At 40.6% G+C, this 17,944-nt stretch overlaps 2 protein-coding genes across 9 annotated transcripts in view; both read left to right on the forward strand.

Annotated features, from left to right (window-relative positions):
* Positions 1-3,186, forward strand: part of FAM184A (family with sequence similarity 184 member A) — a 74,761-nt gene extending 71,575 nt beyond the window's left edge. For all 6 annotated transcript variants that reach the window (XM_066179326.1, XM_066179328.1, XM_066179327.1 and 3 more), the window contains one exon: positions 1,445-3,186. In XM_066179326.1, the coding sequence (XP_066035423.1) occupies positions 1,445-1,526 (82 nt within the window). In that variant the 3' untranslated portion in view covers positions 1,527-3,186. The remainder of the gene's footprint in view (positions 1-1,444) is intronic.
* A 3,576-nt stretch (positions 3,187-6,762) lies between these two features.
* Positions 6,763-17,944, forward strand: part of MCM9 (minichromosome maintenance 9 homologous recombination repair factor) — a 62,603-nt gene continuing 51,421 nt past the window's right edge. For all 3 annotated transcript variants that reach the window (XR_010720052.1, XM_066179335.1, XM_066179336.1), the window contains exons 1-6: positions 6,763-6,820; positions 7,378-7,694; positions 11,530-11,846; positions 13,539-13,620; positions 14,554-14,754; positions 16,991-17,116. Coding sequence is in view for 2 of the 3 variants with exons in the window: in XM_066179335.1 (XP_066035432.1) it covers positions 7,385-7,694; positions 11,530-11,846; positions 13,539-13,620; positions 14,554-14,754; positions 16,991-17,116 (1,036 nt within the window). In the remaining variant the exon portion in view is untranslated. The remainder of the gene's footprint in view (positions 6,821-7,377; positions 7,695-11,529; positions 11,847-13,538; positions 13,621-14,553; positions 14,755-16,990; positions 17,117-17,944) is intronic.

A 17,944-nucleotide genomic window follows, 5' to 3' on the forward strand; every position in this document is an offset into this window, starting at 1 on the left:
TCCTAAGCCTTGAACTTCGAAAACCTTTATAAATACCTTAATAGAATTCATGTGCTTCCAATTGTTTACATATATGAACAATTGTTTTATATGTTTGTGTTATTTACTGATTTTTATTTAGGAATTGATACTAGCACAGAGGTTTTTTATTTAGTAGTATGTGATAAAAAAATTTATTTAAGAAAATTATTTTCCATGTTAGGTGAATGTTTTGTGTTCCCTCTTTCCTCACCTATATGAAGTTGTTTCGTAGGAGTAACCTTACTACAGCAACAGGAAATATACAGGCTTGGGTGCTTAATGCTGAGCTTCCAGTAATCAAAACCAGCATTAAAGTCTCAAGTAATTCTCTCACAAAATAATCTGCTGATTTGAATAACTTAAAAATGGCACATTAGAGGCAGGATTTTAATCTTTTATCTTGATAAGCCCACACGTTAAATGCACTCAAGTGTTGTACTTTGTATCTAGTAGGTGCTGATCTCTTACCTCTAAGTTGCCAACGTATAGCAAAATGTAATTACTGGTTCCGCACCTGGGTGTTTGCTCTTTCCTTTGGTTTAATGCAAAAGACCACATACCTAGCAACTGTTAATTATAAAAGGAAATAAATGATAGAATCTAGAATAGATAAGGGAAAACAATATTTTTCAAGAAAACCTATTAAAAAAAAAAAGTACTGTTGCTACTTTTTTCCTGTGCATGTTATGTGCATGAATATGCTCAGGTATCTATAAACATGCATGTGCATGACCCTATGGACTGTGATCCAAATTGTTTTGTGCTCTGTATTATCCTATATTAGAGATTATTTTATTACCAATTTTTATTGATAGAGGAACTTGTGTGATTGAATTTAAATTATTCTTTCCTGCTCATTTTGTGAGAATGAGGAGCCAAATGCTGTTTGCAGCACAGCAGTTTGTTTTTTCTAGTATCTTATCATATTTTAAGTGTGTGCATGAACAGTTGCAAGTGATATTTGTGATGGGTATTATTACGCAAGCGTGTGTTTCTGTTCAGTTGCCAGCCAGTCTTTGTGAGCACATGTCTACAAATATGATGTTCACATCATATTTTTCAAAATTAACTCTACCACAGGAAAAGGATGCTAAAAGAGGACCTTCTACAGTCATACTTTTCCAATTCTTCCTGAAAACTACAGCTATTTGAGACATAAAATTATCTTCTCCAAAATATTATTTGCCCACCCTGTAATGTGGCTTCTGAACTGACTTGTGCTGCTGATGCTCTCCAATGGAGTGGATGATCACAGATTCTATAGGGAGACATTAAATCACATCCTAAGGCACACTGCTAATTAATCCGTGTTAAAAAATGTGTTCCTTACTGAGTATTCTGTGATTTTTTTTTTCCTTCTCCTAACAGTTGTACTTTTCACGTTGTTGTAGGATAATTTTTTTTTTTCTTTCTGTGAATTTAGCCCTCCTCAGACTGATGCCTCACCAGTGGCTTCACCAGACCCACAGCGCCAGGAGTGGTTTGCCCGATACTTTACGTTCTGAGAGATGATTTGTTTTTGTCGCACAGCGTGATGTGGACTGTTTATTAAGAGCATGACCTTAAGTAACCCTCATGTGAACAAGCTTTCCTGTAATTTGTCAAACACTGTGAATGAGAAAGTATTTGTCTTTCTGATTTGAAACTGCACTGTATTTCATGTTATGTTTGTTGGAATCACCTGACATGGTACTATACAATATGTGTAATTATAACTATTATTTTTATTTAAAATGGAAGAATCTTTAAACTTTGTAATTACTACATAATAAATTTTGGTAGAACAAACATAATGCTTTCCCCCTTTTTCCTATAAATGTGTTTTCTTTGATTTCAGGTAAGGCTTTCCCCCCCCAAATAACGTAATTGCATGATTACTATAAATACAACTTGAATTGTAAAAGGAAAAATATCTCTCTTTCACTCTCTCCAATTTGGGTGGGATATGTTTAATGCATCCCAGTTCTGTTACTTTGTAGCAGCTTAAAACCCTTGTCTGGCTAATATTTAAAAGCAAGAGTGCTAAATAAAACTTGTGTAGCTGCTGGCCTTCAGAGCAGATGGATTCTGACAGAACATGAAAAAAGCCACAAACCATGAGCTGTTCATTGGGGAGGGGAGTTGACTCCTCACCTATTGCTTATGAGACTTCACCATCTGGTTATAATCAAAGATTTTATCATTGAATTTAAGCAGAAACTGTTCCCACAGGTTCTATATTTCTTTTATTAATATTAACAAAAACAAATGCTTGAAATATTTAGAAAACTGTTCTAGGTATCTCTGTGTAAATCAAGAATCTACATTTTGAGCATATAGTCTTGCTTTGGATAAAATTCATGTCTGAAATGAAAAAAAAAAAACAACACAAAGAGACAAAAACCAACTACACAACTTTTTCCCATTAATGCATACTACAGATACAGATCTTTCATTAAAACTTAGTCACCTTCCCTTGTCTATATTAATTTTTTTTCTTCTTAAACTGATAAATGAAACTGTTTTTCAGCTAGTGAGCATGATTCCCCAGTCTATACCTTTTATGATGTCAGTGTTGCTCAAGAAATTTGCTGCAGCATAGAGAAAACCAGAGCTTGTCTTTTTTATATTTTTTCATTCAAAGATTACCACAAATTAACTCACACTGGTAGTCTCAGGGAGAATATTGTCTTTGTTTTATGAATGTATTTTTAAGCTGAATCTCTTATCTTTTAAAAGCAGGAAAAAATATGTTTGAGTTATTTGAATAAGGTTCTAGTTAGCATATACAAAGGTCTTGAACTTTAATATTTCATCTAAAGCCCTAACTGCATCCTTTTTTTGCTATATGCACAAAGGTAAATACCCAAATGAAGATACTTGCTAATTACAATGAGTTTTATATGTGCTATATGTATAAATGAAAAATTTGTATGTTTTCATATAAACAATATAAAAATCTTCTAAATGCACATTTAAAAACTTCTATCGTATAATTCACCTTGAAAACACCACTGAAAGCTGTATTCTGGTGATGCTGCCATGGAGTAAAAATGTATACATCAGATTTTCTGTAGCTGGTGGACTCAACTGTAGGTATATGCAACTTTTTAATTTTAGAAGAAAGCCATATTGGGCAAAATGTCAGATTTCTTGGCTGTTACCCAAAATAAAATTCACTAGATCATTTTGTTACAATGTTCTGAAGTGAGTGTTGCGTATTTTTTTTTTTGCATGCTTTGCAAGGGATCAGCTGCTTTCTCCCATCCTCGACTTCATTTGTGCATTTTCACATGTGGAATGAATAACTGAACAGGAATAGGAAGATAATGATCCTTACATTCACCTATTCAGTGAAAGGTGTCCCCATTGGTTTTTTACTAGTAGGTATCTGAATGTTAAGAAGCACTCAGTTACTATGTCTGCCACAGTCAGCAGTTGTAGCACTGCCTTATCAGTCTCCTCAAACCAAAAACCAGCCAAAAAAAAAAAAAAAGTCCCCAAACCAACCAAAAATAAAATGCCAAAAAAACAACCAGAGGAAACTAGGAAAACTTCTGGCTTCTACCAACTGGCATTGAGAACTCTGTAAAATGTATTTGTAAAAGAAGTCAGTCTCTGGCCTTTGGGATTAAGGAACTTGCATGATGACTGCCATAGTGTTCCTGATCTTTGCAGGATCTGGTATTCTGGGAAAAGCTAAAAGTGCACAGATTCATGAGTTTATAGGCAGCCTCAGCCTCAGCTGCCAAGACACACACTTTAGGGTATAGTCTGGAGCCCAAATTTTACAGCCACATGAACATCCAACCATACTCATGCTGCCTGGTCTAAATATTTCCCTAACCTATGGGATCCATGAGCCCTTCTCAGCTCTTGTGCAGCCTTGCTGGCAGCACAATTGCACACTGTACCACCACCCTGACCACAGTATTCATGGGCAGTTCTTGTACTCTGCTGGAACAAACTCAGATTGAGGGCACACACTGTATTCTGTAAAACCGAAAAACAGAGCAGTTTGAAGTCTTTGTCTTCATTATCACACAAGACTATGAGGAGGGACCTGAAAGCAAAAATAGTAATACTGGTTTATGTAAAAAAGTCACTATTCCAAGTGGAAAACAGAGCCTTACCAGGCAAGTGTTCTGAGCCCAGGACAAGAGAGCTTTTCAGGCTGGTGACTGCCAGCATTGTCTCCATCCACTTGTGAGACAATTACCTTTTCCTGTCCCATTTTGCACCATGATTTCAAAAGAGACTATCTCATGGATTTTTGAAAGGGCCTAATATACATTTTTTGATAACTTCTTGAGTAAACATTTCTTCATTACTCAGCTAAGCACATAACAGTTACTGGTTACTATTAGATATTAGTAAGTTGATAAATAACTTGAGGGTTTTTCTTGCAGGAACCACTACCTGATCATAGCCTTTACATACCAACACCTACTACTTGCTCTGTAGTTGAAAAATTAGCTGCCCCAGTTGCAGGCAGCTGCACTGTTTTTCATACTGCTGCACTGGTTGTTTTGTCTACAAACACATTCTGAGGAAGCACATAGGGACACCTCCAGGAATTCACAGAGATGACAGCTCTGCCATAGCAGAAGCCAGGTAACTGTGCTAACAAATGTGTAGCAATAACTGTGTCTCATCATTAGAAAATAGCAGTCTGGTTTTGTACCTTGCACTATAAACTGATTAAAGTTGACACTGAAAGCACATGCCAGAGAAAGGGCTTGTTTTGAATTTTAATAGTGATCAATTTATATTTTAAGTGCAGATCTCAGCAGTGCCTTTGCAGCTGTAGCTATTAAATTGGTTACAACAGGACCATTTTATAAACAAAATGTATTTTTCTTCTAGAGACATATCTAGGGGTTAAAGCACTTAGTCTTTATAAACCCCATGAAGCTGTCTTTTGCTGGAAACACTGTTTCCTTCAGGTGAGGATTTAGGCAACATCTACAAGTACCCTGAAGTTTGTGTTTGCAAACAACGCAGGAGAGAGAACTGAAGTTCCATCCACTGATTCACCAGACAGGAGTCCTATGCAGAAATCCTCTTCTGATAGCATGTGGAGTAGCAATTCAGAGAAATCTGATTTGTGATTCAAAGCACCTGTGAAGTTCCAAGCAGACATTTTTTCCCAAACATTCCAAGACCATTCCCTTCTTTGCTGGCCAAACATTCTTCAGATGAACTCATGGATAGTAAGATAATATATTCAAGCAGCTTTCTTATTCATTAAAATCACATTTAAATAGGACTGGGAGGAAAAAAACCCCAGCATGCTAGACATTTAAATTAACTATCTTAGTTTTATTAAGGCACTAAAATAGTTACATATTAAAGCCATAATCATAACTTGGTAATAAGGCATCTAAAGGATATGATTTTTGTTTTAAGTCGATTTACCCTTCCAACTGTAAAATTCTGTATTAAAATACAAGCTGTGTACATTCCTTTTGATACATTTTTATTATAGAACTATTAGTGCTATTGTAGTACACTTTTTGGTTAAAATCTTACACGTGCAGTGATTTTTGTTTTGATTGCCTATCAAGAATTCATCATTGATGCAGGCTAACAATGGGAGGTCCTGGGAGCAAGAAGCTCAATAGAGAAAAGTTTTAAGATCACTCAACACTTTGAAGTTATGGGGACATTAAGCTGTGCTCTGTATATTGCAAGACTTGAACGGATGTATGAAAAGGATTCAAATATCTTTTCAGAGGTACCAAGAAAATACTCAAGTAAAACAGAAGACAATCGTTGGGAATCTCAGAAGGGCAAGATGTTTCTACCTAACCTCTGTCACTCTCTCCCGGTCCTCCTCCCACCCCCATGCACACTTCTTTCTCTGTTTCTTTCCTCTTTTTTTCTATTTGCATCTTTTACTATTAAATAAAATATATCAATTTTTCAAAACAACTTCCAACCTCATTTGGTTTTAATCATGTTTTTGGGTATATTTTGGACCTTCGAAGTTCTTTCCGTTTTATATAAAGAGACTTAGTTTGCTTTGGTCTTCTGGGTTTAAACCGGATCCTAGCAGCCGATCAAAACCACGTTTTTCATACAGAATTAGCTAAACCCCAAAATATTTCAAATAATTGTAGAGCATGGCACTGGGTTGCTATACACAGGGAAAAAATACAGATAAGAAACTATTCAAAATACTATACTGTAAATTCTAGGCAAAAGCGAAAGCTTTAGAGCCTGCAGCAAACCCTACTTTTTGGTTACATTAAGAAGAAAATCCCCAAACTCCTCAGACCCTGTTATGCCCTCATGAAGAAGGGGGAAGTGGTTGGTTGGTCGTGCAGCTCTCTCTAAAGAAGCCAAATTTAGACTTCGAGGTGTAACGCCCGGGGGTAGAGAGGGAAGTTGTAGGAAGCAGCTTGAGCTGCTTCGGGGCTACCCCTGCCCACAGCCGCCTTTCCTCCCTCCACGCTGTACAGGAGCAGCGTCTCTCTCCACGGGGTGCAGAGAGCGGCAGCACTGCACGGAGAACCCCGAGGTGGATCTTTTGTTCCCGAGAGGCCGAGCAGCTGGAGTGTCCCCTGTGCCCACGGAGCGCCCTGGTGCCGGGCTTGCCGCCCCTCGCTTACTCCCGGGAGGGCCGGCTCTCCTGCGGGAAGCGCCCCGGCGATCCCGCCCGCTCTCCGCCGCCCCGCCCCGCTCAGGGCCCGCCGGGCCCGGGCGTGGAGCGGCGCGGAGGGGCGGGGACGGAGCCGCTCCTCCCGCCGGGTGAGGGAGCTGCGGCCGCTGCCTCGGCGCGGCGGGAAGCGGCGGGAGCGGGGCGGCCCCGCTGCAGGTACGCCTCGCCTGGCGGGTGAGTGCTGGGAGCACAGCGCATCACTCGCTGCCCGCGCTCAGGCGGGACGGGACGCGCTTGGGGCAGCGCCCGCCTGGCCACCTTCAAAACTTGCCGTGCCGGACGCGGCCGGAGCGGGACTGGGAGGGCCGGGTAAGGCGCCGCGGCAGCCGCCCGCCCTCATCGCCTGCACAGCGAGGGAAGCGAGAGCCGCACGGGTTCGCTTCTCGCACTACCGGGGCGGAGCGCCCCGCCCGCTCCCCGCCCACCCCGGCCGGAGGGCGGCACGGCTGTGGGGGCGGGGCGGGCCGGCTTGGCGGGAGCCCTCACTGAGGGGTGGGGGGGGCTGGGCCCGGCCCCGGTACCCGGCGCGGTCCCGGTGCCAGGCAGCGGCGGGGCGGAGGTTTCCCTGCCCGAGCTCAGGAGCCGCGCCCCGTCCCGCCTCGCCTGGCTCCGCGATGGGCTTTTCCCAGGGAAAGACAAAGTTTCCCGCCCGGCGCGCCGCCGTGCCGGGAGGCGCCGCTGTGTGACCCCCCTCCGCGCCTTACCCCGCGCAGGGACACCATGGTGCTGAGCGCGGAGCAGGTGAGCCTCATCGGGCAGGTGTTCGAGTCCTACGTGCTGGAGCACCACCGGGACGAGATCCTGGGCATCCTGAGGGAGGCGGACGACCAGGCGCACTACCCCGTCGTCGTCGACGCTTTGACGCTCTTTGAGACCAACATGGAGATCGGCGAGTACTTCAACGCCTTCCCCAGCGAGGTGCTCCCCATCTTCGACAGCGCGCTGCGCCGGGCCGCGCTGGCAGCGCTGCAGGACAGCGCGGAGTCCGCACGGCTCAGCCTCAAGCAGAACCTCCACGCCAGGGTCTCGGGTGAGTGGCGGGGCGGGGGCTGCAGCGAGCTGCACCTCCCAGCCAGGTCTGCCAACGTGTCTTGGCTCTTCAGGGAAGCTGCCAAAATTTCCTTGCTCTGTAACAAAGTATTGGGGCACCACGGAATGAGCAGGTTTAATTCTTGCCGTTTCTTTGTTTGAAGCAGTAGGGAATCCTTAGTGTTCATTAAGCAGCAAAGGACACGTGCAAACACGTGGATGTGTGTAGACCGACTCCCAAAAGAAAAGCTGTGTCCGTCCCCACTCTCCTGCCTGCAGTGGTTGGTGTCTCTCGCTGGGTCAGGGCTTACGCTAAAGCATTTCCAGGGCAAAGACTCCTCAAAGCATCGGCTGGTCTTACATTATTTCTTTTAGACAGAAGGTGTAGAGAGAAGAAAAAGAAAAAAGGAAAAAGATGTCCTGGAAAAAAGTTTTAGGGGAAGATTCATAGTTCCTAAGTTTTACTGCAGGGACTTCTCTACAGTGACAGTTGTCCCCCAGTCCTTATTGGCTCCCAGCCATCTTCCAGAAGAGGCAAAGTCTAAATTTTCAGTTGTCTTGTAACAATTTCATCCGAAACTGTTGAATTTTATGCTCAACTGTTATAAAATTGCTTGTCATAAAATTGGAACGAACTGTTGGAAGGCGTGATCATTAGTGGAGGATTCAGCAATTTTTTTTGCTGCAAGATGATATATCATTGATATATCATGATATATCATTTCTTATTATTGGGAAAATTTTAGTAGCTTTGAGGTTTGGGAAATAAGGAATGCAGGTTCTGGGGTTCAAATGTCTTTTTTCCTGTTGTGGGAAACTGGGTCAGCAGTGGCACTGTCCCTTCTGGTCATTTCTGATCATAACACTTTGGAGCAATAGTCTGCAAAGCCAGGAGCTGGCAGCCTGTGTTTCCTTCCCCTGCCCTGTTGTGGAGTGGGTTATGATCATTCAGTCTTTTGGCAGCTTGAATTTGGATAAATCACAGTTGTTAAATAGGCCTGTGTTTCATTCCACTGAGTTTCCATAAAAATGTTGTAATGACAACACATATACAGAAGTATATTTAGCCTGTGGTATTCAGGTGCTGAGGAGCTCGTACACAGCTGCTATGCGAGGTAAAGGGATGGCCTCTGTGCTGTACTGAAATTTGACCTCGGGCACCTTCCTGTACCTATGAGAACTTTCATTCTAGTGTTCTGAGATGAATTTACATTGTTCAGGGCTTAAGCATGAAAAAAGACTCCAAGTATGATTATTTGGAAAACTGCCAGGAAGTATTGGAAGGAATACATTTCAAGGAGATGAGCAAGGAGAGATGATCTCTGCATGATTAGTGGTGTCTTTAAAACATTCCTTTCCCTTTTATCAGCCTCTTGCTGAAGCTGGTCATTCCTCCCACAGTGATGTTTTGTCTAAATATTCACTTACCAACCTCCAGCAAAATTAGCCCCCTTGATAAAATAGTTTTAATAACTGATGAAAGTAAGCCTGACTGATCATTGACAGAAGAATTCAGTCAGCAGACTCACAGATAATTCCACCCCTAAGCTGGAGACAAGTTGGTGAAGAACAGGGGGAGTTATCCTTGAGAGATCCCGCTGAATCAAAATAACATCTGTCCACGGAATTTGGTTAATTTTATGTACCACCGAAGGGCTCACTGCAGAAGAAACAAAAGAAATAACCTAAATTTTCTCCTGCTTTTTTTCCACCCAAATTTTCCCATGCCACTGTTACCTTTTCAGTGGATGATGAGTTCTGATTACCTTCAGGATTCTCATCTTGGAGTGCCACTTCCCATTCCCATGTCAGATAAGGAGGGAATGAGTGCACTGTTCTTGGTGGGAGCAGCAGGCAACAACCAGGAGTGTGGGTGATGGTATCTGTGTGCCAGGAATTCAGTGAAGAAAAGTGATTTTGCTTACGCCAGATGTAGGAAACAATCTCAACACCTTCTACCAATATGGACAGGGCATCTAGGGGTTCAAAAAAGGATTGAAGGAGTGTGGATATGCAGTAATTAATAATGAATGATTACCCAGCTTGCACTGAAGAAAGTAAAAGATAAAGTTCATTATCTGAATTTTAGCATTGTAGGAATTTGATTGTATAGCTTCTGCTTTTTGCTACAAATCCATGAAATTATTTTTCCTTACTTATCATTAGCTTGAGTAGTACCACAATGTCTGTTACTGAAGGCCAAGCTGCTTCTGATATTTTCTAATAGCCTTTTTTGTGACTAATACAATAAAGTTGATTCAAAGAGGCGCATATTCAATTAAAGAGTTTGTCAAGCAGCCTAGTATGATCAGAATGAAGGCTCTTTTTGTCACATTTAGATTCTCGTCGCTTCAAAATTCACAGATGATCATCGTATATCCTGACAACAGCGCTGCAGCGCTCTCTAGTGTAAGATGTGATGCATTTTGCAAAGCTTTTTCAGGGGCAGCAATACAGAACTAAGAAAAAAATGCCAAAACAGGTGGAGAAATAACGGATTTTTTTTTTCCCCTGAACTGACTAGAAATGCAAATCTGTGGTAGAATGAAAATTTCAACAGGCTCGGTAGAATGTTTAAATGGCTTTATTGGAGTCAAACAGAAAAAAATGCTTGCAGTTTTACAAAATACTTCCTTTTCTACTTTTTCTATTTTATTCTCTTACCTTATAAAATTAGTTTAATAGTTAAAAATATTTTTTGAACAAAAGCAGAAGGTCAAGTGTTGCTTAAAAGCATCAAACTAGAATGTTTCTACATGGCTGAAATAAGGAATTTGGGTTTGAAACCACTGAAATAAATATGACATCTTTTTTTCTTTTTTTTTTTTTTTAGCAGCCAAAGCTGCTGAGAAGATTTGACCTAAACGCACAAATAGTTTCAGTCCACTTAGAAAAATCATTTCCTAGCAGATTTGTAGTTTTATATCTCTGTTTCCTAGCTCTATTTTGGAAGTAAAGCTAAGAAATTAATTTAAGTTTATAATAATGAGTATTTTGTAGTTCATGACTAATTTCTGAATAGGCAATATTTAGCTCAAGTGAGCATTTCAAGACCATTTATTTTTATAAAGACTTTGTAAGTTGTTGAGATTAATCTTCCTGAGGATTTCAGCCACTCTGGTGATTTCAGCCAAGTGATGGGTGAACACTGGAGTGGGATCAGCACATGACTAAACTGGCTGCTGGGATGGAATTAAAGGAGAGCAAGTGGAAAGTGTCCTGTCACTATGCATTTGAATGTACAAGTGAATTTGCTTTGGCTGTGTTCGTAACCCCTTTACATTGTTTTTATGCTGTCTTCCTTGTGCTCGAGGTTTACTGGTTTGCAATGTGGATTTAAGGTCAAACGCTCTCCAACTATGAGTTTGCTTAGACTTGAGAATTCACACAAGATTAGGAGCTACACCTGTTCAACTGCAGGAATTACATTGAACCAGAATTAAGTAGCACAGCTAAAAATTTGTCATTCAAATAAACCAGCTGTAGAATAAATGGCATCTGCAAAAAGAACATCTGAATTAATACAGATACGAAAACATCAGAATCTATTTCCATGAATGGAAACGGTTCATGAATATTCACCCCTTGGCAAGAGTGGGAGAATAAAATGGCAACATTTTCAGCTAGTTCTCAGTGTCTGATGATTTCCACCATCTGAGGACAATGAATCAGATTTATGGTACAACAGATGAATAGTTGAATCATGTTTATGAAACAGTAGTAACAATGGCTACTGTTCATATGTCTGGCATGTTTTCTAGTCTTTCTGTTTGACTGCAATGTAAGTCCTTGTTTGATAAGCATAGCCTTATTCTGCACATATTTTTGTCCAACAGGTTTGCCTGTTTGCCCAGAGTTGACTCGAGAGCACATTCCTAAATCCAAGGATGTGGGACACTTCCTGTCTGTGACTGGGACTGTTATACGTACCAGCTCGGTGAAGGTGTTGGAGTTTGAGCGGAGTTACATCTGTAACAAGTGCAAGCACGTGTTTGTTGTCAGGGCTGACTTTGAGCAGTACTACACATTCTGCCGTCCAGCAGCCTGCCTCAATGAAGAGGGCTGCAACTCAACCAAGTTCATGTGTCTCTCTGGAACAACCTCTTCTCCTACCTGCTGCAGGGACTATCAAGAAATCAAAATTCAGGAACAAGTAAGGAAAAAAACCCACACGTAGACAAAAGGGGGAGGTATTAAAGTATAGATGTGTTCTGTTGTTTAGAACAAATGCTCGAGAAGACCTAAAGAAGCCAGGCAACCCATTGGTCAGAGATTTCCTGTCAAAGAGTTAAAAATTAGGCCAACATGTAGACCAGACTTCTGTTACTGGGTAATTTCATTTGATATTGTACAGAACACCAGCAGTCAGTGAGTAGATGAAATTTCCACAGATGAAATTCCATTCCACATTGAATCCCTTTAACACCAAAATGTGCATTGTTTCTCTAAGCACTTCCTGTGCATGATGCTGATGTTCCACACTGGTTCTGAGGACTCAAGCTAGCCCAGTGTTTGCCAGGGCCAGCCCAATGTTAGCTGTGCAGTGTGGTCAGTACGTGGTGTCTGCAAGTGTTCTTCCCTTCAGCCAATATTGAACTCAACAATTACTGCATATGTGATCCCTACAGAACCTGCATACAGAATTTGTGTTTGTTTTCTAAAGGTAGCCCTGTGTGGAAGTACAGACAAGGTGGAGGAAAAATGTATGAAGTTAGAAATTAAGGTCTTAAAAGTTCAGAATACCAAAAAAAAAAAAAAAAAAAAAAAAAAAAGAAAAAAAAAAGAAAAAAAAAAGGGGAATAAAACTTTCCAGGAAATAAGCCCTACATTGCATGAACATATAATGATTGTTTCTGACATATGGAAAATCTCTATAACTTATATTTTGTTATACTGTGTGACATACACATCTCGCTGGTAGGAAGGATTTTCAGCAACATGGGCTTACTAAAAACAGTAAAGTTAAACTAGGAGTGAATTTCTCTTGTGTTTCCTACTGAGCTCTGCAAATAACTGTGCATGTGCTATCAGGACTGACAGTGATGTGAACTGCCTGTGGCCATTTAGATAATACAAAAGGGTGAATTAACCTTCCTGGGCACCGGAGAGTGAATACATTTAGAATTCCAGCATGAATGACTGTGCTGCAGAATGAAAAGGTACTTCTGACTGTTGCTCTTGTGCAGTGGATACTCTCAAAACTATTGCAAGCTCTAAGTGTAAATGGAAAGATTGCTGGTTGGAACTGTGACAAGATTGCGCAGACTTTGCCCTGGAGAAAAGAAGAAGAATAATTACAGGAGTTACTGGCACATGTGTCAATATATATTTGGGTGTTCCTGTTTTTGATTTAATCCTTGACACTTCGGTGTAAACTTAATCTCAAACTGTCAAGTCATGGTTAAATACCAGAAAAATACAGGAAATATTCTCTCAGTATCTGCTTCAGTGAAGAGTTATCTAACTCATGCACATGCTTCAGTACCCAAAGTCAACTTTACATATTGAGGAAGTATCTAGTAATAACTCAAATTACAATTAAAAAAAAAAGATGAGGTCTTTCAAATGACCTCTTTTAGTGAGGTTTCTTCTCAAGATACTGAAATCACACAAGATCTCCCAGCACTGAGCACCTTCTGCTAATTTAATACCCAGTCCCATTTCCACTAATATCAGCATTAAACTTCCATTGTTAAGTTCAGGGCAGCATTGACATCCTTACTGTAAATTTTGTGATAAAAAGCAAAAACTGACCTCAGTTCCAGGGAAGGACCAGAGCAGCTGTAAATTAAAGGCTTTTGTAAGGTGCAGTTCTTAAGAAGTGCTTTTCCTTCCCACCACCTAGGTTCAGAGGCTGTCTGTTGGAAGCATCCCTCGTTGCATGGTGGTTGTTCTCGAAGATGATTTGGTGGACAGTTGCAAGTCTGGTAAGGATATAGCATGAGTTACCTATGTTTGTACCCACAAGCATTTTTGGTTTTCCGTTTGAGCTGAATCTCTGTCAAGTGGCTGTCAGTGCAGGGAGCTCCTCAGATGAGGTGTGTTCATCTGTCACGTTGCTGTTTCAGGCTGAACCTTAGCAAGGCAGCTGATGATCATTCTAGAAAATGTCGTGCACCCCCAGGTTACATCTTGACTGTTTGACAGATCAGTTTCAATAAGCAATGTGTTGTGACATAAAGAAAGTACATTAAACCTTGTTGGTGTGGAACACCAAACCTACCCAGGAAATTGGGTTACACAGTGTGAGGTGCCCCTCTGTAGGTCTGGAGAGCCAGAAAACCTGACCTCCTATCTAAGGAGTACTGCAGGTGGAAAAAGCTAATTGGCATTCAAAGAAGAAGCTAACTGGCAGGAGGATGAATGAAGAGTAGACTAAAAATACTCAGGCACATTTCCACAAGAAATTAGTTGTGGTTGTACTTTTTCAGAAGAACAATCTCCTCAGAATGTTAACAAGTGATTGTGGGGTTCATGACAAAGCTTACAGAAGCCAAATAAGTTTTGTCTAATTTTTTTTTTGTATAACCAAGCTAATTGGAAGAGCTTCTACATTTTACCACGAATTCCTCTCTTCTAAAAGAGGAGGCAAGCAGAGCTGTATCTTTAAGATTTCACCTCCCTTAAACAGAGGTGGAAAGACATAACAACTTCCTACCACAGACTTAAGCAGTCTACCTTATTTTTCTTATAGACTTCCAGTTACTGCAGGAAATTTTGCTTTTTGTTGTGCGATTTTTTAAACCTTATTAACGGTAACACAGGATCTGGATCACATTATTGTGCCTTACAGCTAATTGAAATATCTGCATGTCTCAAGTCAAATGTTGTTTTAGTAATTTTTTTCTTGTTACCTCTAGGAGATGACATCACAGTGTATGGAGTGGTAATGCAGAGGTGGAAACCTTTCCACGAGGGTGCACGCTGTGACTTGGAGCTTGTTTTAAAAGCCAACTATGTTAAAGTGAACAATGAGCAGCTAGCAGGGGTTGTAATTGATGAAGAAGTTCGCAAGGAATTTGAAGACTTCTGGGAAAGGCATAGGAATGATCCTTTAGCAGGTTAGTAGTTGAAAGCTTTTAAGTAGGGCACTTGATTGTATAGAGATGAAATCAGGAGTGAAAATACAGTGACTGAACACATTTTCCCCCCATTATCCTACCTCATCACCCATTCATGAAGAATATATTTTTTTCACTACAAGAATGTGAAATTCTTACTTTAATATTACAAGGGTGGGGGTGGAAGGAAGTACCAAACCTACTGCATTGATCTCCATTCTTTGAGACATTCCAAGTCTTTCTTGGAACATTTATTAACAAGAAATGAGAAAGATTGTAAGTATCAGAGGGGAAAAAAAGGAGAGAAGTGCTTTATAAACAAGAAAGAAGAAGCATACTTCTTAGAAGAAATAGGGTGGACCAGATCTGCCTTTAGTCAGCCCAGCTGTTGCCTCTGGGGTGAGAGAGCTGACACCTTGTCTCTGCATCCCAACTTAAGCTCTGAATCTTTACCATAGGGATTAGCACATCCTATCTGTAACATAACTCTTGGATTCCTAGACCCTTGAATTAGGTGCAGGGGGGCCTCCCAATTCACAGTGTCTTCCAGAACAGTCAGTGTTCAGTATGCTGGCTCCTGAACTTACCATGGTCCCCAGTCAACCACCTTGGAATTACCAGAAGTTTAGTCTGGAACTCTGTCCCTCTCCATAATCTGAGTGCCTTCTCCTCAACTCTGCAGAAGTTCAATGGACTCTTTAGGGTCTCCATCCCTGAACTTTATTAGGCTGACACTCTGCCTTGTAAAACCCTGGAAAAGGTTTACTCTTTCTTCTTTAAGGACAAACAGGAGGAAAAGCAGGTGGGAACCTCCCTGAAATGAGCCCGCTCACAATAAGAAAGTGCAGATCCTGTCAATGTCAAAGATTCTTCAGAACTGCATTTCCTGGAAAGCAATTTCATTGCTAGCTTCCTCCTTGCTTTCCTGCTGTTTGGAATGATAACATTTCTTCCTTCTGCTGTTTGGAATGAGAATATTTCTTATCACTCTTGTTAGACTTGTTCAGAAAGTAACTCAGGATCTTCTTTGAAGGTGTCTTTTAATCTTTCATTCTCAGGACAATTTTTGGAAGCCTGCAGGGAGCAATGTGATTTTATCTAATATTACCCATTCTGAATAAATAAACATGAAGTGGCTACAAGAAAGTTGAGGTGGAAATTAGAAGGACCCTGACTGCCAAAGATGTCTGTTTCAGGCTGTTTGTCTGAATTTGCGTTGAAATTGAGGGCAGAGGTCAAATCTGACTAAGGAGTCAGAGGCCACAGAATGTGTGTGTACCTGTACTGTTTTTCAAGAGATAATGATAGGTGCTACTGCATTTTATGTCAGTCACTTCATGATGCTAACTCCTAACTGTGGAGTTAAATCTTGGACTGTGCATGACTGAACAATGTTCTTAAAGTTTCACTTTTGGATGGACAAAGATGTGTTAATTCCTTCAGAAGACCTCCAAATGAAACACATATACCTTAAGCCATTCATTAAGTGCCTATGTTTTGCCAGTACCATGCACTTGCATCTAGATTTAAAACACAAAGTTGAGCTCTCAAAATGGGTCATTCTCTTTTATTCCCTAGCAATGGAAGTAACACATGGGATATAACCTGAGACCCCTTATGTGCTGGTAGTGTCAGAATCTCAAAGAACAGAATTAATCCTGTTACATATCTTCCACACCATCAGCATTTTCAGAGCAGATTGAAATATTCTGTGAAAGAGACTATTGTAGGGAGGAGGACAGGGACCTGTGACACAGAAGGATCAAAGGAGAAGGAAAGTAACAATGAGGGAATGAGCACACTGTGTGTGCACAGGTTTAAGGCAAAATAAGTATTAGAAGTTTTCTTAGTTTTCTTAAATGTACAACACACCAGTTTTCAAGGGGACATTTTGAAATCTATAAACTTCTAGGTTTCATAGCTTCTACACTTGTAAATGTGGAACAAAAGAATTTGCATGATGGCATTTCATTAGTGCCTTTTATCTTGCTATCCACACCATACATTCCTTAAATTGCAATAGGATTTGCATTGCTGCTTGTGATGGTGACTTACCTAACTTCTCTGTAATGAAGTTTGGATCAAACAACTATTCTAGGTCCCATTCAAAGAAAAAAACCTGAAAAATCTCCTTTCTACCTTACTCTTCTCGCCCAAATTACTTGTCAGTGTACACGGGAGTCTATGGGAAACCAAGTTTTAACTCTGCTGAGTTCTATTTTTGCTCTTGTTTTAGGGAGGAATGAAATTTTGGCTAGCTTATGTCCTCAGGTTTTTGGATTGTACCTGGTGAAGCTGGCTGTAGCCATGGTGCTTGCTGGTGGTGTGCAGAGGACTGATGCTGCTGGAACTCGAACCAGAGGTGTGTATTGTTTCTAACAGTGTCACATCCTTTGTAGCAGTCATTCCCATCCCTGTCCTCACCCACATCCCCCCCATCCTTCCAAAACCAAACCAGTGAGAACTTGGAAGAATAATCATCCCATTTTCTTGAGTGAGAACAAGTTTTAATCAATTGTGACTATTCTTCCAAAATCTCAGACAAGTTAAAGTGGGTGTCTAGACTTCCTCTTTTTATTTTAATGTTTCCCAAATAAAACCCAATAGAAGCAGACTTTCAGGTTTCCATTAGGCAGAATATTAAAGGCAGCTGTTTTATCTAAAACATCTCACTTTTTATTGTATAAGTGACATTCTGAAATTATTTCTAGTAGAATATTCCCAGCAGTATTTGGCATCAAAGGATGGAATCTTAATGTTTCCTTAATGCAGATCACCATAGCATATTAAAAGGAAAAATTAAAGGATTCTTTTTACTTCCTAATGCCAGACTTTTCCATCTGTGATTGTCAGCACATCTCACTTAGTCTTGTAACTCCAAGTAACCTGCCTGCTGATTCTCCTTCTGTTGTTATTAGATGGCAAATATGCCATGTGCCAGGTGGTACACAGGTCATAATCTATGTAGGTCATAATAATTTTTAAAAGTATGTCTCTGTATACAAAGAAAGGATTTTCTTAATGTTCCAACAGCTAAATAAAATTATAGACTTTGTATTTGAAGTTGTATTTTGTAGAAAACAATGAAAACTTTAGCACTTTAGAAAACAACGAGCACTTTACTGAGATTGTAGCGGCCAAATTATTTACTTCTGTAATTTCATTGTTATGAAATTACCAAGTTGTGTAA

Source organism: Chamaea fasciata, unplaced genomic scaffold (genome assembly GCF_029207755.1).
Source record: "Chamaea fasciata isolate MVZ Bird 193981 ecotype frontalis unplaced genomic scaffold, bChaFas1.0.hap1 SCAF_3, whole genome shotgun sequence".
Lineage (NCBI taxonomy): Eukaryota > Metazoa > Chordata > Aves > Passeriformes > Sylviidae > Chamaea > Chamaea fasciata.